Source organism: Amblyomma maculatum, chromosome 4 (assembly GCF_055883805.1).
Source record: "Amblyomma maculatum isolate TAMU_Amacu chromosome 4, ASM5588380v1, whole genome shotgun sequence".
Classification (NCBI taxonomy): domain Eukaryota; kingdom Metazoa; phylum Arthropoda; class Arachnida; order Ixodida; family Ixodidae; genus Amblyomma; species Amblyomma maculatum.
Window position 1 is genome coordinate 125,088,667 of NC_139347.1, and position 21,641 is coordinate 125,110,307.

A 21,641-nucleotide genomic window follows, 5' to 3' on the forward strand; every position below is an offset into this window, starting at 1 on the left:
CAGGGTTGCCACAACTGCCACCAGCTAAACCTGATAGTGAATAGTGTCTATACGCACTCACTAAAGCACTTATAGGCAATAATTAAAGCTCCCAGAGGCCGTATAGCTCCCTAGTTCCTTGCTCTGTGCCATGACATCATTTGTAAAAGACTTCCACGTGGTGGCTATGCATGGCAGTCAGGCAAGGAGAAGAGCTAGTGAAGGCTTCGAAACTATATTCTTTAGGTTTGATCGATTTGGCTGCACTTTCTGCACCAATTCTAGCCAGATCCAAGGGGGTGCCAAGAATGTGCTGCACTTGTTAGCTAGTTCAGGTTTAGTTCAAGTGCAGTGTGACACTAGCACTGGTGACGTTGCACGTTTGCTGCAATCGCTGCACTTGGCAACCGGCCGGTTCAGAGATTCGGAGAACTCGCACTGAACTAGGCCCTCATCTTTGCAAAAGAAATAGCAAGGTACAGGTGTCACGCACTGCATTGAAAAAACGATTACGAAAGTGCTGCACTCAATGAACTAGTGCAGCTATTTCAGCCAAATCGAGTAAACCTTTTGTTGAGCTGACTTGCACCTTCAAAACGGAACAAGTTTGGCAGTCAGAAATGCAACAAGCACACTTCGCAGTCATTGGCAAACAGAATCATATTGCCACTCATATGGTTACAACACAACAAACTTTCATGCTAAGGCGCAGGAAATGCTTACAATCCCGGACAGTATAGATGCGCATGGCTACGAACGTTCCAGATAAATCTGGTAGCATCTTATAAGAAATAGACCATGCTGGGGGCTTTCAGTAGGAACAAATAAGCATTGCAAAGCTTCACAGCAACATATGCATTCACCTAAGCAGCGTCTTGCAAGGGGTACAAATGACAAATTCAGGTTTCTGAGGGTCCATAGATTATAGCGGGATAACAATGACGCTATTTTCATAAAAATTTATTTGTAGCTAAAAACTGTGAATGAACGAAATGAAAGTGGTGGCAGCTAATTTCGCCAGCTAAACTGCATGCTTCAACATAGTTTTGCAGGTGCATATCTCAAAGGGTAGGCATCCATTAAATGTCACAAGTCAAATGGGGAGAAAAGTTTTAATGCAATTTTTGCAGCAATAAATTCGTCTTTTGCTTCCAGAAAAAGATGCATTAAAGTTTTAAAAAGAACAGAAATTAATGAAGTTGTGGTAACATCCATTTAAGACCTTGCTATATGTTTCTAAAGGCTTGAGGAAAGCCATGTAGAAAAAGAGTTGCAAAGAAAGAGCTATTAGACCTATGGGCATTAGCCTGAGTTGCTTTGGGACGTTAAACCCCACGAACCAGACCTATGGGCACAAAATGTTTTTGTATGTATAGACACCAACTAACTGATTTGAACTATATTTGCAGATGGTAGTAAACCATAGCTTTGTTCAAAACTGTAATAGTATGTGCCCATTGCAAAACTGGCATAGATGTCAAATGAAGAGAATGTTAATTAAAGAATCAATTATTTCATATTTATTACAATATAGTTTGTGCAGAGAGAAGTACACTTTTCATTCACACTAAAGGTCTGAGCATGTTTTACCATGCAGATTCAGAACTAAATCTGACTTATTCAAATTGTCATGTTTCCCCATTCCAGCTGAGAATAGAATTCTCTACCTCCGTTTTTCGTTAGGATGGATGACAACAAAGTGTTTGCATCTAAACTTTAAATTTCCTTTCTTGATTTGTTGTCTCACCATCCCACAATGAGATATAGCACCAGTGCCTTAAAGCGTGCAGCTCCGTATTGGAGGGAGAGGTCTAGTAATTTGAGCGCAGGTGGAAAGTGAAAGAGAAAATGGCTGGCGGCCTCCTTCACATGCCATTGTGTACAAAGGGGAGAAATTATTTATCTTTGTCCTGGGTTTTAGAAAATATATTAGTGATTTAAAGCTCGCTGCAGAATTACAGACGCAATAGAGAAGAAAATATCTGATAACCTCTGAGCAGCCTGCTTCGTATTCATGCGGTCCTTATACATTCGAGTGGTCAGGACCGCCCCCTCACACCGAAGACACCAAAGCTATGCTTAAAGTCAGGGTGGACTTTAGGCATAGGTAGCTTTGTGGACAATATACTAAATGAACAGATGACAAACTAAAATTAAAATGCGACAGATTAAAACATGGACAGATTAAATGGACAGATTAAAATGCGTAGTAAAAAAAAAAATCAAAGGGTCCAATTGAGACGACCAGGTTCTGTTGATCCCAACTGGTTTGTCCAATGGGTCTTGACCAATCCAATTAACTTGTTTTCTTCGAGTCATATAAAACCAACTGGGCTTCCAATTGCAATTCCTATTGGTTCTAACTGGTCCAAGGGAACATTCCTAATTGTGAAAGTTAGTCAGTGATATATCCTTGACTGAGATATGTGCATAACTCTATAAAACGATAATTGTGAAAAATTTAAGTTTAAAAATATTTGCCACTTAATCTTCCTAATCAACTTTCTTTGTGTGCACCGCCAGTGCGGGCAGAATTAATTTATTCTGAATAATAGAGAAGTGTCACTGCACCCCAGCAGGACTGTCCAACGAATAGCGTATAGAAGTCTGCAAAGTGTCCTGTGGTATGTATACACATCGAGTCTGTAGTTCCGCGTGTGGGATGCATGCTTCTCTCTCGTATCATCTAACAATTTCAACCCATTTGTATAAAAGCTGGTACTCCTGCGTCCCCTCCAGAAAAGATTGAAATTGAAACATTTCCTTTTTTTTTTTGTTCGTTTTTTTTTTTTCTCCAGCTATGCGAGTTTACTACCGTTTCTGCTCGATCGGTATATATGACATCCGAGTTCAATTGGTGAATAATTTGATTTTGATGGGTAACCAATTCCACTTGGAAGCACCAATTCATATCAAAATGGTAGTCTGGCCCTAGGGTGGCGAAAACACAACTGGTATTTAACGAATTCATTCAGTTGGAAAATTTCCGATTGGGCCCATTGATTTCTTTTTTGACTGGACATTGTGGACATGCTGAATTGCATGCATGTCCGAATTTTCGTTTCACACCTCCGAAATACCGGAAGTTGCATGGACGAAAGTACGATCGAGTTCTCTGCTCCCACGAGTACGATGTGTTTACATGCTTTACTATCTTCAGCACAAAATGAAACGAATGAGGAACGGTCGCTGCGATCGCGCTCAGACTAGCTCGGACGCAGTGCGCGAAAACGAAAACAACCCTCGAATGGCAACGACGTTCCCGTTTTCGCCGCCACGACACAGTTTACTACACTGTATCGCTGATGATCAGGTGCTCTCGAGCATTCTGCGCTGTTCCACCACCGACCAACCCTAACCCCCTGCTGGTCACCCCGCTGCTACCCCAGGGCTGCATGGTGCTGCTCGTGCAGCCAGCGCAGCGCTAAGTTCATGATGCTGATAATTTGTTGGCTGATTCCTTTCATGCGGTTAGACCAGTTCATAGAGCTAATACAAACTTCGAGTTAGTGTTCCAGATGCAAAAGAACAGAATAATAAAGGGAAACACAGGATCGGACAGAACAAAATGATTGAGAAAGCGATTCACCAGTGCTTGCACACGGACTTTAAATGTATTGCTGCTAAAATTGCTGCAGGATCAGAGCGCGCCCTGCGGCCAACCCAGCCAACCTAAAATCAAGCACCAGCACCAGCGGAAGCATGCGAACAGTGCAGGTTTAGTGTTGCATAGGCATTAATGCGCGCTCGCTAGGCAATTTTTAATCTCAGACTCCCGCTTCAAGAATTATTTGACAATCGTTTCTTCCTCTGGTGATGGCGGAGCAGCAGAAACAGATTTCGCTGTTAAAGCAGTATAAAGTCCAAATGGAAGGTGAGTTGCCCCGAATGCCTCAGGTCAGTTTGGGTGGTGCTCCGGACGCCATGGCGGACGTGTGTCGTTCTATTGGGCGCGCATCGAAGACCAGAGTGCTCTCTGCACGGTGGCGCGGTCTCACCCACACCTTGCAGGAGCAGGCAGGTCACTCGACTACTCCGAGCAGGGCGAAATAGATAGGTGTTGGTGCTCCAATCTCGGGTTTATGTTGTGTGATCTCGGGCGCTTGCTGCGTTTCGGCCACAATCTTCTTGTCATGCAGCCATTGTGCTGAGGTACAGCGCACGTGAATTTGAAGTTCATACATGGGGGGTCTTCGGTGAGCGTTAGTGCATGCGGCGTGGTGGGCACGCGCTACTTTTGAAATGCTTTAAGAGAGTAGAACTTTTATTTAGTCCAGCCAGTGGATTAGGGAGCTCCGGTCCTCTTTCGGTTGGAACGGAAATTTCGCTTCTGTACTCCTGATACGTGCTGATGTTAATGCACGTTAGTCCCGTTGAGCTCAGCAGAGTTGCACGTATTGAAATCTCACTACACTTATGTTAGTCCAGTGCTTATTGCGAAGGCACAGATCCGGAGGCCTGACAAAATCGTCTAAAAAGAAAACACGGGATTACTTATCAAAATTGTGACGCCACCGTTCTTTAATGCAGCGTTCAGTGTTGTGTCATACATTCGCTTCCTATTTCGCACCTATCTGATAGTCCGTTTGAAGGCTATATAGCTTGCGATAGGGATTTGAAACAGCAGGTGCCGAAAAGTGAGACAAATACTGTTTCCTTACCCCCTTACCCCTACAAACCAACCCAACTAAAGATGTTTAATACCTTGCGAAACCCTGCCTCTCTCTCAATGCAAAACCACAGTGCTTTAACGTCTTAATCAGTTCCAAGCATAGTTAAACCGCGGCAAATTTTTTACCAATGAAAAGAATGTGGAGTATTAACTTTTATTGCTTTTATAAACAGCCAGAATTTCTCTTTTTTTTTTTCACTGCAAAATTCCTTGTAGTGGAATCGGCACTGGGATATAGAACTGTTTTAGTGCGTGTGAAGAAACTGGAATGCAGCTTTGAGTAAACTTTGTGCACAAAAGAATAATAAACCATCTGCATTAAAGTCTTTCACAGTAAGGCATTGTATTGAGTTTGCTTTTAATTAAGACTGTGTGACCAGTGACTTCGCCTCTGTGCCGTGACCACACTTTCATCGTGGTCGCACCTTGGCCGTGGTCGCACTGACTTTGAGCCGAAAAAGAAGACAGACCACTCGGTGGTTGGTAGAGATGAACCACAACAGCGAGTTGCTAGGACAGAAGGTTCATTCGAATGTTGTGATGGCGGTGTGCCCCAGAGTTCGATGTAGAGACGATGTCATACCACTAGAAGTCTTCTACACCCGAATGAGAATGGCCAATGACGAGATGCAAGGGGTGCTCATGCGTGAAGCGATTCCCCTATGGCATAAATAAAGCCGAAGCCATAGAGTAAACTATTATGTTCAAAAGCCATATCTTTCGAACCTAAGCACTCTTGCATAACTCCAGGTTTACCCACAAGCTAAACCACAGCTAATTTTTTTCTTTTGAGAAAGTGTGTGTGCAAAGTGGAAAGGGGGGGGGGGTGCGGGGGTGTAGAGCATTTCCTTTAATACCATTCATGGCAAAGATAAGAAGCATACATATGTACCCACCACCCAAATGAAAAGAGCTGAAACATCACTGTTAGAGAGTTGGTAGCCCTCTCTCTTGTCTTCGGGAGTATCACCTACATTTTTACTGAGCTGGGATACAAAATGCAAAGAATTAACCAACCATCCTCCAATGTTGCGAAACAAACATAGAAGTGTGGCGTGGACAGTGCGACAGAGAGAAAGATGCACACCAGCACTACAGAGAGCGCTACCAGTCCTCTATGTCTATGTGTGACATCTGCTGAGTAATGTTTTTGTCACTTGAAATAACTGCAATAACCATCACTATGTGCTCATTTTGTGAAAGCCTTTGAGCTGAACTTGTCACCTGAACCGCATTTGCCTAAAATGTGCATGCATAGCATTGCCGAGTAACACTGCAATGAACTTCGAGTTCAAGAATTCAGCATTAACTGATGAGGGCATCAAAGTACAACAAAGGAAAAAAACAATAAAATATGTTATAGTCTTTGCAACGGTGGAAAAAGTCATTTGCTGAGAGTTATATGATATTAGTTTGTTTGGCATGTTGGAAATGTATGTTGAAATGTTTTGGACACTGCACAAATCACAGAGCAGAATAAGGTTAATGTGGAACATGGTGCAAGTGGAAACAAGATGGGGGTCTATAATGCCATCTTGTTCTGTCTCTCCATAGTGGAGAACATGTTTTCTTACTTAACAACTATGTTAAGAAGCTATCTTTAACATACGTTGCTGCACATCTTGCTAGCCGCTTTATGACAAGCCCTCTTAATCTTGTCTTTCCCTTATGAAAAATTAATTCAGCCTATTCATTTCTTTAACAGTTTCCTGCATCCTCTGCTAACTTTCTCATAAAAACTTACTCCCCAATGCAGAGTAGAGCATTAGCACAATTTCTGGCCAAAGTCTGTGCTTTTTATTAACAGACCTTCTCTGTCTAGTCAAGCAAAAAATAATAAATAAAATAGAATGTTGTTTCCTGGTTTTTCCTTTTGCTTGGTTCTACACTATGAATCTGTGCTGCCATCTAATGCCATGCTCAGGTGAGCAGAACCATGAGTGGAAACAACTGTTCTCTCATTCAGGGGACCAGGAGATGGTGATCCATGTGGAGCCAGCAGAAAGCCTGGAAGGCAGCTCCCTGGTGCCCGTGCAGGTGATTCCCGAAGTGACTGCACCTCCTACTCCTCGTATTGGTAAGGGAGCCAGCCCTCGCTACTCCTCTCTATGGTATGCATGCTGCACAACAAGCTACGACACAGGTTATCAGCTTAGCAACAAGACATGACTCGGGACAAACTAAGCTGCAGTCCACTGTTAGTTCGCATTCACTCTTGTTCACCTTCACGCAGCACACGAAGCATAGGCCAAAACTGAGGCAGAGGCCTGCGCTCATCAGCTGAATTCTTTGTAAAACTGTGAAATATACTCATGACTCCACCATTCCAGGCCCTATGGGGCGGAGACGGCACCAAGGAACATATTAAGGTCTGCGTAGCAGATACTCATGTAGTTGCAAAAAGTTAAAAATAAAAAGAAAAAAGAAAAAATTATGGTCGTACAAAAGCAAGTGATCGCTGCAATTTGGCTTCCTGGACTAGGTTTTAAGCAGCCTCTTCATCACCTATTGCTGGTTTGAGTTGGGCTTAGAATGCGGGAACATAAAACACAATATAACTCGGAATAGGCAACGCTAGTACAGCAGGGTAACACAGAACGGGGCAAATGCCACTCTGTACTTTTAGTGCATAGCGACATATTGTTGTCTTGTGTTGTCTTTTTGGGGTGCTAGGAACTTTTTTTTTTTTTTTTTAGATGTGTTTGATCCTGAAGGCTTCACTGGTCTCCTCGTTCAGCTGACAGTGAATGAGGTTTGTAGTGTCACGGAAAAAGATGAGAACAATAAGATTGCAAAGTGAAACCAAGAGACTGCACCGATTTCCAGCTTAGAGCACTTCCAATGACTCACTTCTGGGATAAGGCGGCTTACTTCCCTTGATTCCATGATTTGGCACCTGATGGCGCGATCTCTGGATCAGCGAATGATGTGCATCTGTTATTCCAATCATGGTTCTGCACCGAACTCTGTAGGATGTGTGACTGCTCCACACAAGTCTCGACTCTGTAGTATGAATTTTGTCTGAAATTTCAGAATCTGAAAAATCTGTCCACTGCTCTTGTATATAAAATCAGCAGATTATTATAAAGAATTTCATTATAAGGACTTGAAACTATGATACTTAGTGCTTTTTGGCTTGTTGCTGTTTGAGCATTGTCTGGTGCATGCTTGAAAGAACTTCTGGAAGCCATATTTTTCGGCATACGCTGCAGAACTCGAATGAATTGCCTTTTTTTCTGTACTAATAGATTTGCAGTCATAACCAAAACATTTTTGCAGGCTAGTTGGTGAAGCATTCTGTGAGGAACAGCGCAAACGTCGACAAGCTCGTGAGACAAGAAGACTGACGAACAGAACGCTGCATTTGTCGATCTTGTAATCTAGTGTGCTTGTTTGCATTTGTGCTGTTGCTCACAAGATGCAGTCGCAAACTTTTCATTTCAAATTGAAACTATGCACTTTGCTTTGAAACTGTGAATTTGAGTTATGCTAGCTTTGAACTAAAAATTCAATTTTCGTGCATGCTTATGTTTAGTGTGCTCAAGCCGAGTGTACTGCATTCACTGGACTTTTTGTGTCATGCGCATCTGCTGAAAATATCAGTTATGTTCATCACGTGACATTGTGTGAATGACAGCGGAGGCGAGGGCAACTTGCTGAAAGTTTAACTTTTCCATATGACATGGGTTTCAATATCATCAGGCTCCACTCACAAAAATGAGTTCGCAACCAGCTCTGCTGGGAAGCCAAGGGCACGAAAAACAGAAGAACACGAGCAGTTGGATAGTGGTTGCTTTTATATCTTGTCTCCATTGAAACATGGTTACAGCTGCCGGTTTCGAGCCCTGCTGTGTATCAGAATGCTGCGGCCACTGATCCACTGCAGAAGATCATGTATCCCACTTAAGATGGCCTTGGGCATTACTCTTCTGCCACATAATGTCCCAAAAATGAATTAAAAAATAATTGAAAAGAAAAGCGGGATGTGACTAGAGTTGATTGCTTCCTGTATTTCTTCAGTAGGCGAAATGCACTCTAACAAAACGTTTCGTCCCCATTTGAGCACTTTCTCATGCTGGTTTCTAGCCTCAGTTTCTGCATCAAAGCTAGCAAAAATGCACGCACGAGCCAACCTCGTATTGACATGCAGCGCTATTTCACATTTTTTTGTTTTGGTGTTCTCCCATCGTGAACTGTTGCTGCCTGCGTTAATCGTGGTGTCTCGGAATAGCAGGGGCTCAAAAGAAAATTGTAAAATTTCAAGCGTCTTGGGGGCATTAGAAGAGTTCCGTAACCATGAAGTTGGTTGTCTGCTAGTCGCAGTAGAGCTAAAGCAGACCCCAGTTCTGATGTCATGGCCAATCTCGACGCATCTCCGGCCTTCAAAATGTAGATGACAAATCTCGTCCTCACTTTTCTCTAGTTTGCCTATATATTCGGGCATTGATTTTCAGGAGCCCCATTACAGGTCTCAGAAGTTAACCCCTTGGGCCGTATATATTTTGCCAAAGACTGTACTTGCAGCTTTTCTCTCAAAGATTATGGATGGCTAGGGTCATATGATACAGATGTCCTAGACATTTTTTTTTTTTTCACTGAAATCGAGTGAATTTTTTGTGTGGTATTTTTGTTGGGTGGTTCAATTCATCGATGTTCGGCCACTGCCTAGGTGGGTCCATATGGTGAAATTGTCAGTTGAATGCAGCCCTTCTGTCTCAGTGTGCTGGTTGCTAGGCACTCACAATGGCTTGGCTGCAAGGTTACTGTGGAAGGGTGTGACATTCCAAACTTTCTCTCTCTAAAGACATGGATCCTCGTTTCCTTTGCTCTTGTCTAAGCGAGCCTGCGTTACTGCTTGTGGCTTTAGAGCCTGTAGCATTGAAATAGCTTTGAATCATTGTGTTACCTCTGCATTGTGCCTAAGCACTGTTTATACCCTGTGAAGACTAAAGGAGTAGCCTTTTCAGACATTCTAGCTGGCTCTTCTACACGAGAGGGTATATTTTTAGGGCACAATGATGGAATTCCATTGAGTGTGTTGTATGAAAATTGGTTTGCTGCTTTAATAAAGACGTTTACCTATGCATGTAGGAAGTAGGCATTGATTATGGGAGATTTTTATGCGTCAGCTGCGGGACTGCTTTACACCGTAGTTGGCATGGCATGTGTAACTGCTTGACTATTAAAGCTTCAGTTGTGACAGAATGGGTGTTTATATTCTTCTACTCAGTATGACAACTGTAGTAAAAACACCCTTGCTAACTCTCTGCATGCCATCAGGTCAGAGTTGTACAAACCTTTCACAAATCTAAGAGATGTTGCTTGTGATGGTCAACCCTGGCTCAAAGAGCAGAAGGTTAAAGGAGTATCGGTACCTAATCCTTTGTTGCGTGTTTTACTCTTCCTGATGATGCGTGAGGCTGCTGTACACTGATCACCACATGCTAATTGTCTAGGACCACTAAATAATTTGTAATCAAATTTTCTTTATTACCTGTTTTGGTTGCAGCAGCCAAACAATGGCTGTGTTGTCAAAGTTAAGCCTACGTCACATGAAGAATGAAAAAACAAAGAAAACTGCGGTATAATCATTCCTTCATTGCTTCAGTTCACCCCACCTCTAAGCCACCTAGCCTCAGGAACAGGAGTCACAATGGACAAAGAAGCAGTGATTGTACTGCAGGTTTTCCATCCCATCTGGTGAGCTAGACTTCACTTTGACATCATACTAGCAATTGCTCAGCTATTGAAACTGAAACAGGTGAGAAAAAAATTGAAAAATAAATTATTTACAACTCATAGGCAAAAACACATGTTAATATATGTACAGTAATGTCTTGCATGTCATTAACAGGAACAAAAATGCAAGCAAAGTTTATTGTTTATATTCCTTTCAGGTCTGTAGATGTCTTGCTATCCATATGGCAGGGCATGAGTGAAGTTACTTCCGCCTTGAGTAATCAGCATTGTTGTGATATTGCTTCAGTTTTAACATTACTTTATTTTTTTTGGAACTAATACCTAAGGTCTGGTTGTGTGCGCTGCCCAGGTGTCGAGTGGAACAGCAATGAGACCAAAATCCTCCTGGAGCACTATGTACGCTATGTGCCGAACATTGGTCCTGACAAGAAGTTCCGAAGCAAGAAGGAGATGTTTAAGCGCATTGCGGAGCACCTACTCGAGGAGACGGGTGAGCACCGCACGGCAGAGCAGTGTGAAAACCGCTACAAGACCATCAAGCGCCGGAAGCGGCGCTGTGCAGAGCTCGGCAAAGTCGACACGGCTTGCCTTTTGCTTAGTGGCACCATGGAAGAAGAAGCCGAGGAACAGGGCACAGTGAGTTCCGTGTCTTGTTCTGTGCGTCACGTTGCAGTCGCATGGGATTTGGAGTTTAATTCTCCTATGCATTCCTTGCTTTCAATGACTGTAGGATTGTTCAGATACTCTGACAAAGCCCTCTTTAGCTGTATGTCGCAGGAGTAGGTCAGTGAGCATCCTTTTGAGGGGTGACGGTTCGGCCCTACTTTCACAATCCATTTCATTTAACACTCATTAAGAATAAAGGGGCGTTGAAGAGACATTAAATTGTCCTAATTCTTCCATTCTCGCAGATCTTTTAGCGGATTTGTGTTTTGAGATGTTAAACTCCATAAACCAGTCAAAACTTGAAAAAGGTTGTTAATAATGAAACAAGAAGAAAATACGCCACATAAGTATGTCTGGTATTGTTCTTTGTTTTGAAGCAGTGATATATTGTGCATGCTTCAAAAAAGTATACTCAACAGTGTGTCCTTCACATGCAAAGGCTGTGGCATCAACCAACAAGAGATAATAGTGTCATTTTCTCAGAACACTTTTATTTGGGCTTGCTGCTGTAGTAGCCTGTTTCAAAGATGGCTTCGGAGGGAACTAGAACTTAGAAGTTGCTGATTGTGTATTTTTATGCGTGCTGTGTCCTTGCTTCCTTTCGTGTCATGTTCAAAGTACAGTGCCGTTTTCTGGGTCCAAGTATAGTAGTGCAGTGTGCCCCTCTGCCTCCTCGCTTATTCCCATGTGGGTAACATGCCTATGCATTACAAAAACATCCAGGAAAGAGAAGCATCTGCACTGGGAGAGGAGGATGAGGCTGAGTCCCACGAGGAGCAGCAAGAGGAGGGAGAGGAGGATAATGATCCTGAGCTTCTAGCCGATCTGGCTGTCATGGGCGATGAGGAGAACCAGTTAAGCCGCCGGGCCTCCAGAAAGCGGAAAGCCAGCTCAGCACTGGACCAGCATCAACTGCTGGATCGTCTCCAGGAGCTGCACGAGCAGCGTGAACAGCGGAGGAATGAGCGCGAGCGCCGCAGGGACCTCAGGCATGCCGAGCAGATGAGCCTACTTCGAAGGATCCTGAGTGTGCTTGAACGCCAGCCGCTCACTGTACACTCACGTGTGACCACCTCTCGTCGGTGATGCCCGTGTGTTTTGTGCATTGAAAGCCAACCAGTTTTGTTGGGTGCATTCCCTACAGCACCTCATTTGCCCAAAGAAGCCACGGAGTTGTGGTTCTGGACAAGTTTTTGAGATGTGCAGTTCAGGCGATATGTGATGAACTTTGTAAATTTGTTCTCATCTTTTTGGAACTCATCCTCTCACACTCTCAGCATCCCTTTGGCCCATCTAGGCACAGAGGAGAAACAGGTCTGTAAATAAGTGCACAGTGGAAGAAGCCTACTGTAACGTTCGAAATGACAGTGTTTGCAAGTAAAGGCTGTGCCAGCTCTTTACGCTGGGTCACTTTGTGGCATGCATGCCTGAGGTATTGCTCAGCAATCAGCTGGGCAAGGCAAAGTTTGATTCAGCTCCAGTCACTTGAGTGCAAAGAGTTATTTTTAAAGGCCCAGTAATGTGCACTCTGAATTCTGCGACCTTGTGCACACAAGTACTTTGTAGAGGTGTATTTTTCAGGTAGTCAAGAAGCTGTGTTGTTGGACAGTGCACTTTGTTGGAAGATTGCTCTGCTGAAGTGCTTCATGGTGGCTCTTATACACCTGTGCATGCCTTGCTGTTTGCAATGAAATGTACTATATTTATTCTTCTGAAAGCAGCAGTGTCAAACATTTCTCAGATATGGATGCTTGGATTCAATAAATCACAGTCAGTATCTGTCATACTTATAAAAGAGGTAATGCATTCTGTGCTTGATATGGGTTCCTTGTCATGTCCTCGAGAGAATAATATAGAAGGGCATATAAAAAGTTAATGCATATCTCCTGGAGCTACCTATTTATCAAATGCCAATATTTCAATTGTGCAGGGAAAATGGAAATTGGCTCAGATCCTAAACACTTTTTAAGGCTGCCCTGTCAGGGCAACCTTAGACTTTAATCCTCCAAAGGATCAGGCATCCTTTCATAAAGGCCGTATGAATCATATCCATGTGCTATACCCTATGATAAAAAATGTGCAGAATATAACCAACCCTCAAATATAGCCATCATTCATTACAAGAAAGTATTTGACTCAATCAAAACTTCAGCAGTCATACAGGAATTGCAAACCAGGATGTAGCTGAGCTTTATGTGAAAGTACTGAAAGATTTCTATAACGCCTGTGCAGCAACCATAGTCCTGCGTAAAGTGGTAAAATTTCAGTAAGGAAGGGTGTTTGTTAAGGGGGCTTGATCTTACCAGTACTATTGACTACTTGCTTAAAGGAAGTATTCACAGGGCTTGTTGGATTAAGAACAGTTAGCAATAAGGGTTAATGCAGACTATCTCAGTAATCTGGGATTTGCTGATGACATTGCTTTGCTGAGTAACTCGGGAGGCAAATTACAAAGGGTGATTACGTTTTAAAACTTTTTTTATTAAAGGGTAGATACCATGGTCTCCTGTCTGGTTCTTGTACACCACAATGACATAGACAGGCAATGCAGAATGGTAGGTCTAAAATATGCAGAAGACTAAAGTAATATCCAACAGCCTCTGAAAACAACAGTTTGCAGTAGGCTGTGAGGTGCTGGAAGAGATAAGGGAATATGTCTACTTACGACAACTAATTTCTGCAGATCCAGATCATGAAGATGCCGCTGGAAGGATGAGATTGGGTTATAGTGCATTCGGAAGGCTATATGAATGGCAAGCTACCAATATCCCTCAAGAGGAAAGTACATAACTGCATCTTGCAGTACTTGCCTATGGGGCAGATACATGGAAGCTAACGAAAAGGGTTCAACTTAAATTGAGGTCCACACAGAAAGCTATCATCTCTGAACCTTTCAATCTGATCAGTAAAGACTTCCCATATAGGGGGCAACAAAAGATCTTCCTTTAGTTGTAGCTGTGGAGACAGAATAAAAGCAAATCTGTCTACTTGCAGCTCATCATGAATGAGGCTCTCCTCCTGTTGCTTGTAAAGTTTTATCTCCTTTTTATCACAAAAGAAGGTCAGTGTTCTGTAAAATGTATGGCAGGGGCACATCCAGTCACTGATCCCTCAGCTAACATGTTCAAATTCTGCAATGGCAGAGCAATTCTTCTTGGGCACTGCAGCAACATTTTATGATTATAATGATAGGCATGCTCTGAGCTGTCACAATCTGTTTAGAGGTTTTGAAGCCTACTGAATCTTGTGAAGCTATGCTAAAGTTAGAGATTGTTTGCCGGCTATGTTAGAGAGCCTACCCCCTTTTGAGGAAAACCTTTTAACACATACCTAGGTGATGCTCGTTGATGACCATTGGTATTAGTTAATCCCAACTACCTGTTTAGGCAGAGCAGTCGAACGAGTTGGTTGATTTTGCAGATTAAGATTGGTGTCCTGCCTTCAGTTGAATAACGCAATTACTACAACCAATCAGATTGTTTCCAGATGGGTAAGTTTGGATCCAACTGGACCCAGTTGATTTCAGTTCCATGGGTCTCTAACTCTTATTGCTATGTGGGCCACATTGAGAAAAGTCCACTTCTTGCAGGTCTAGGACCCAAAAATAAAATATGAAATAAAACTATACAAAAATGAAACCAATCAACATAAAGTGAACCAATACATTTTGTCCCTAGACCACAGCCCTATTCGTAGAAAAAAATTAGTCTTGTAGGTAAAGTGCAAGTTTTATGTGCAAAACCTTTTGCACTAAATTACCCTAGGCCTGCTAAGCTTAGCTAAGCCTAATCAAGTCTGATTGGGCTTATGAAAGTGTAATTACTGCCAATATGTGTTCAGACAGCAACATAATGCCATAATGTGACCAGCACTAGCACTAATAAGCCTAGCACTCAATTAGGCCTAAATAAGCCATAATGGAGCCATGTGCTAACAGGATCAGACTTCAGTATTCCCTACTAAACATAGTTAACCACAATTAATGCACACTAAAAACCAGTGTCTCATTTAATTTGTGTGTATTAGGCATAATTAGCTTTGGCATTGACATTGGTTATGGTGCTCACAGCAACTCCTAGTAAAACCATCTAGAGCAAATATAACCATGATTGTTTTCATAACATTTAATTAGGCAGAGAATACCAAGGTGTGGAAATTGGCGAAATGCACTGTGCTATGCGAAGGGCCTTCACGCTAAATGTGTGTAAGTTTTCTTCTGTCAAAATGCCAGGTGGTCGCCACTTCAGATTGGTTCGAAGAGGGCTACTCGAAACATGCAGTCATTTATCTTCAAAAGTAAATAAATTTTGGCTGGAACATGAAACAGAGAGGTGTTGTTTGGCGTCTCACTTTAGAAGGCAGTGACAGTCGCCTATTCATCCAGATAATCGGGTCAATGCCACTTCATTTTCACAAGAACATCCATGTGTGGGGACGATCTCGAGGTTTTTAGTTTATTTTAGTTTGAAAACGAGTCTAGTAGTAAAGCTGACTCGTGAAGCTGAGGTGTGCTTTCGGAAGAAAGGCTGAAATTTTAGGCACTGGTGGATCACATATGTTTGAGACTTTCCAGAGTTTAAGAGATTCAAAGCGAAGTGCCACTAAAAAAAGTAGGGTGCCATTTAGGCTTTCCAGTTATAAAAGTTTCCATTGATTTCAAAGAATTGCAATTGAAAATTGCAAGGAAGCTATTGGAACAAAGAATTGCAAACACTAGTTGGATTTGCAAGTGCACGAGTCAGTTGGAAAGTTCACTTGGATAAATTAGTTGCTTCCAAATACACATAATTGGTTTTTGAACATTTTCAAAAATTTCTTATATAGCGAGTTAAAAAAGCAAAGAAAAATTTATACGTCCAAGCTATCAGTTCTGGCGTACTTATCAGTAAAATACTTGCACAGAAAACTAGAACATACTGTAGTTCTAACCTTGTATTTAACACATTCGGATGGTCATCAACAGACGTGCGAAGTCGTGCTTGGATAGGGCAATTCCGAAGCAGTTTTCGAAAATAAAAATTTGCCGACGATCATGTACTTCCTAACGCGAAATTTGAGCGTAGCTCATCAGCTGTTTCACCTCTTTCGATAGATTGAGGCAAATATTTCGAGCAAGACATGCACCAATAAAGACAACTATTTTATTTTTCACACATATTCCTTCTAGAAACGCTCCACTGACAGTTCTTGACTGTCATGAAGGAAGCTTTGTGGTTGGAGAAATGAAAACAATTAGGTTATTGGCCCCCGCCGGGGTGGTGCAGTGGTAAGACGCCCGACTACTGTGCCGGAGTACCCGGGCTCGAACCCGACCTCGGCGGTTGCGTTTCGATGGAGGCGAAACGAAGAGGCGTCGTGTGCTGTGCGATGTCAGCGCACGTTAAAGATCCCCAGGTGGTCGAAATTACTCCGTAGCCCTCCACTACGACTCCTCTTTCTCTCTTTCCACTTTTATTCCCACCTTCCTCCCTTCCCTTACGGCGCGGTTCGGGTTTCCACAGAGCAAGTGTGACAGTTACTGCGCCTTTCCCTTCCTGTGAACCAATTTAACTTTTTTTAGGTTATTGGAAGTTTGCGGGAGGCAACGTGTGGAACGTTGCGCGGCGAATTGAGATCATTGACACAAGCTGCAGACGAGAAGAACCTTCGCAAATATCTTAAACTGACTTAAAAACGAATGCTGTAGCGAAAGTTGGCAAGCGTCTCATCGAATTTATAGCAGTATGTTTTAAAGGAAAATGAGGGCGGGCTAGATCCGGGCCAGGCCTTCCTCGCAAGCCAAAGCACAGTCGGCTAGAGATCCGGACTATCAAACTAGCAGTATATACGCAAACTACATCAAAATATGATGCTTTTCTCTGTGAGTGAGCGCCCTCACCAAGGTAGCATGTCACGTGCAGTAACCGGGAATTCACATACAGAGAAAAGCATATTTTGATCTAGTTTGCGTATATACAGTTTGGTAATTGGCATCTCTTAGCAGTGTGTACCATGTGTGGTCACATCTTCCATTTTATTATGTTTGCAGTGTGTACGATGCGTAGTCACGTCTTCCACTTGAGCTCTGAAGCGTGCCTTTCATAATTGGTTTACAGGAATGGAAAAGCGCAGCATCTGTCACACTTGTTTTTGTGGACACCTGAATCGCGCACAGGAATGGAAAGGCGCAGTATCTGTCACACTTGTTTCTGTGGACACCTAAATCGCGCTGTAAGCGAAGTGTTGAACTGCATCCACCTACGCAGCTTGTGGATCGATCTCGTACTGTTTCTCAAGGGTCTGTGCCCTTGTCTTCCTGTGGGCATCATGTCTGCTTGGTAGCATGTTTTTGTTTATTGGCTTAACAACTACAGTATTTCCCGCTCAATTTAATCCAAACGCCAGACTATTTAATCATAGCGCCATAGAATTTAATCTAGGCGCCACAGAAAATAATCCAAGCGCCAAAACATTTAATCCTGCCGCCACTGATTTTAATCTGGTCGCACTTCAACAGTTCCTGGACAGCCAAGACCATTAAATCTATTTTATCAACCCTATAATCATGCATATCAAATAATTGGGCTTTCTGAGCGTATTAATATGAATAACGTTGAGAAGCGATTTTGGTGGGTCATGTGACAGTGTAATGTGATTTGGTGTGACATGCGCGATAATCCGTCCCTTTTTCAACACTATCCTCACGGGTATCAAATGAAAGCGATTTTCGAGTTTAATAACGCGAATATTGCAGTAAAACTATTTTGCTGAGTTACATGACAGTGTAACATGATTTCTTTAGACATGCGCGATAATTTGCTTTTTCTTTAACCTTATAACCATGGGTATCAAATGATCGAGCTCTCTGGGCATATTACGATGAATAAGGTTGTAAAGCGATTTAGATGTGTCATGTGACAGTGTAACGTGATTTGGTGTGACATGCGCGATAATCCGTCCCTTTTTCAACAGTATCATCACGGGTATCAAATGAAAGCGATTTTCGAGCTGAATAACGCGAATATTGCAGTAAAACCATTTTGCTGAGTTACATGACAGTGTAACATGATTTCTTTGGACATGCGCGATAATTTGCTTTTTCTTTAAACTTATAATCATGGGTATCAAATGATCGGGCTTTCTCAGCGTAATAATATGAATAAGCTTGTAAAGCGATTTTGATGAGTCATGTGACAGTGTAACGTGATTTGGTGTGACATGCGCGATAATGTGCCCATTTTTCAACAATATCATCACGGGTATCAAATGAAAGGGCTTTTAGAGCTTAATAACGCTATTATTGCAGTAAAACGATTTTGCTGAGTTACATGACAGTGTAACATGATTTCTCTGGACATGCGCGATAATTTCTTTTTTTTTCAACCCTATAATCATGGGTATCAAATGATCGGGCTTTCTGAGCGTATTCAGATGAATAAGGTAGTGAAGCGATTCTGATGAATCACGTGATAGTGTAACGTGATACGTGATATTTTTAGCTTTTGGTACCCTATAGTCATGTGCTACTAATGATTCAGATTTTTGAGAGTAATGGGGAGAATGTTTCAGTAATATAGCTTTGCTGAATTACGAGGTCATGTAGCGTGATATGGTGTGACATCCGCTATTGTTTCCCTCATTTTGAACCACACAATCACAGGTATCAAATGAGTCGGTGCTTTTAGAGCAGAAAGATGAGTACTGGAATGAATAAATATTGGTGAAATATGAGACATTTCGACTTGACACGGTTGATATTCCATTAAATAAACACTTTTTTCAACCCTGTCAGCACCGGTATCAAATGATGAATAGTCTTTTATAGCACGATAAGGCAAATACTGCAGTAATACCTTTTTTTCGTAGTGATTTGGCACAGTTATGCGGTTTGTTTTTAGATACGCGGTAATACATCTCATTCTCAATGTTATCATGATGTTTGCCAGAATCATCCACTGAGTGCAGACAAACTATTTTGCAGTAAAGCTTTTCTGCTCATTCATGAGACGATGTTTGGTAATTTGGTTTGACATGCGCGATAATACGCTTTTTGCATCCCTATAGGGATGCAAAAAGCGTATTATCGCGCAATATATTGCGCTTGGTGTCGAATAAATCGGTGTAAAAGGCTAAAACTGCAGCAAAATAATTTTGCTAAATTATTGTACGAAGCTACGTCATTCGCTTGGACATAGCAGATAATATGCTAATTTTTCATATATTTGTTAGGGGCATAAGTTTACTCGGCTTCTTGAGCGTTTAGCCGAATGCAGTGAAATAATTTCAGATTTTTATCAATTTGCCTACTTTTGCTTGACATGCGGTAAATGACCCTCTTATTGCCTTTTCGTGATGTTAAAGTAGATCGACTTTATTAGCGTAAGAATGCTACCAATGGAATGCGTTTTAGGACTTTGACGATATTGCCAAATTAATCGGTTATTGTTATTTATAAATGAAGTCAATGGTTCTGCAGCCGTTATTAGTATAATAGCTGATGACATTCCGGCTTGAACCTAGCAACGAGAGCTGGAAAAGGAGAGAAAGACAAGCAAGGCAAAAATAGGATTATATTTATGGTAGGAAAAGCAAATAAACATACTTCCAGGACTGCCTGCACGATTACACTACAATAGGTCACTGACTCCGGCCTTGAGACTATCAAATTTAATCATAATATAAGCATAAAGAGTAATACCACTTCAGCATCATTTTTACATATACTACAATGATCTGGGTGATCACGTCGGAGCTGCTACAGATAACTGACTTAGAAAATGTTATAATATAAATACGTTTCTCTCGGCGTGTAGCGGATGTTGGAAAAGAAAAAAATAGTTTTCCTGTTATGCGCGGCCCTATTTTTTTGGACACCTGCTACGATAGCGACATCTTGAGAAGATTTGGCTTTTGCTTATTTAGGCGTTCTCCAAGTGCAGGAAGTTCAGTGCTGTTGACCGCAGCTGCTTTGAAGATTTGAAGGCAGTAGTATAATACTGCCAAACTGTTAAATAGAATCGAATAAAAACAGAGAGTGTGATGTGTTGTAAGATAAGCCAGGTAACTAAGAGGGCGTACTATTGTCAAAGGAATCCCTCTGATGGCTCCTTCGCTAGGTGTTCTATTTTCTCAGCGTATCACAAACTTGCGGAGCGGATACTATGTAGACCGCGATAACTGATGAGTGTGAGGGGATACAACCATGTAGGTAGTTTCCTATATGCACGTCAAAGATTCCGGATAACTGAAAGCTATTTCTTTTACATATATTGTCACTGCAGCTTGCCGCACTGCCGCTTAATCTGTTTACAACCTTGGCCATACAAGTAATTTCTGAGAGGTAAAACGGTCTTGTCTTACTACGCCATAATCCCGAAATCCCGCGTTCACTAATACGCCTTTGAGAAACACTATATTTAGACGGGCCAGGAAATCGGCGCTGCTGAGAAAATACGTATACTCCTGTCAAGTGCAACGCGAATGCGAAATAAAAAACAGATAAATATTTGCTACTCGAGAAGATATATCTGCGGGAACTATTAACACTCCAAACGGCAGTCTGCTTGCCCTAAAAATTAAAGAAGAAAAAATACTGCGTTCATGTTCGTTTCCAACAATTAAAATGTATTTTTTTTTCTTGTTCGTCTTTTACATGAAGCCGATAGCAGAATTTGTGACCGTGCGGTATTGAATTATTTCTGAAATTAGTGATTTTCTTAGGCGAGGCGGACATGCTACAAACGAACGTTAACAAATTGCAAGAGTATCAACGCAGAGCTCTCATTACACTGTCATTGGTTGACAAACGCACAGAGGAAAAAGGACGAGAAGCTCATGGTAGTAGGAATTGTTCATGTATCCTATCTGCTCTTTCTGTTAAGAGAAAAAAGTAAATTATCTTGTTAGTGAAAGTACATCTGCACAAACATTGTCTATGCCCATCACTGAAGAGCGTACGCAGTTGAACGACGATGGTGGCAGCCTTTTCCTTGTCCGTGCTGCAATTTTTTTGTACACAGGCGAAGAAATGCTAGCGTTGTAAGTTACGCTGTTGTATTCCTTCGATTTCTAATTGACAATAAAGGAACTACAGATGAATGAGTGCGGCTTCGGTTCCGAAACTCTCGTGCCATCACACCTGGGGAACAGAAGGCACAAAGCATCCGGTTGAAACCGAAATTTGAAACACATGACTATAGGGTGCCAAAAGCTAAAAATATCACGTATCGCGTTACACTGTCACGTATTTCATCAAAATCGCTTCACTACCTTATTCATCTAAATAAGCTCAGAAAGCCCCATCATTTGATACCCATGATTATAAGGTTACAGAAAAAGCAAATTATCGCACATGTCCGGAGAAATCATGTTACACTGTCATGTAACTCAGCAAAATCCTGTTACTGCAATAATCGCCTTATCAAACTGGAAAAGCGCTTTCATTTGATACCCGTGATGATACTGTTGAAAAACGGACGCATTATCGCGTATGTCAAACCAAATCACGTTACACTGTCACATGACTCATCAAAATCGCCTTACAACCTTATTCATCTTAATAGGCTCAGAAAGCCCGATCATTTGATACCCATGATTATAGGGTTGAAAAAAAAAGAAATTATCGCGCATGTCCAAAATCATGTTA

The 21,641-nt window shown here is 42.0% G+C and overlaps 1 protein-coding gene across 3 annotated transcripts; it reads left to right on the plus strand.

The window, feature by feature from the left end:
- Positions 1-3,670: 3,670 nt before the first annotated feature.
- On the plus strand, positions 3,671-12,888 carry LOC146192316 (uncharacterized). Of its 3 annotated transcripts, none has more exons than XM_084602435.1 (4): positions 3,671-3,853; positions 6,618-6,728; positions 10,701-10,987; positions 11,741-12,888. In XM_084602435.1, exons 1-4 carry the CDS (start codon positions 3,796-3,798, stop codon positions 12,101-12,103), a joined length of 819 nt encoding a protein of 272 aa, XP_084458561.1. In that variant the 5' UTR covers positions 3,671-3,795; the 3' UTR covers positions 12,104-12,888. The 3 variants fall into 3 exon arrangements, with proteins under 3 accessions (XP_084458561.1, XP_084458562.1, XP_084458563.1); XM_084602436.1 differs by lacking the exon at positions 3,671-3,853 and adding an exon at positions 3,975-4,131; XM_084602437.1 differs by lacking the exon at positions 3,671-3,853 and adding an exon at positions 4,005-4,175.
- Positions 12,889-21,641: the final 8,753 nt, after the last annotated feature.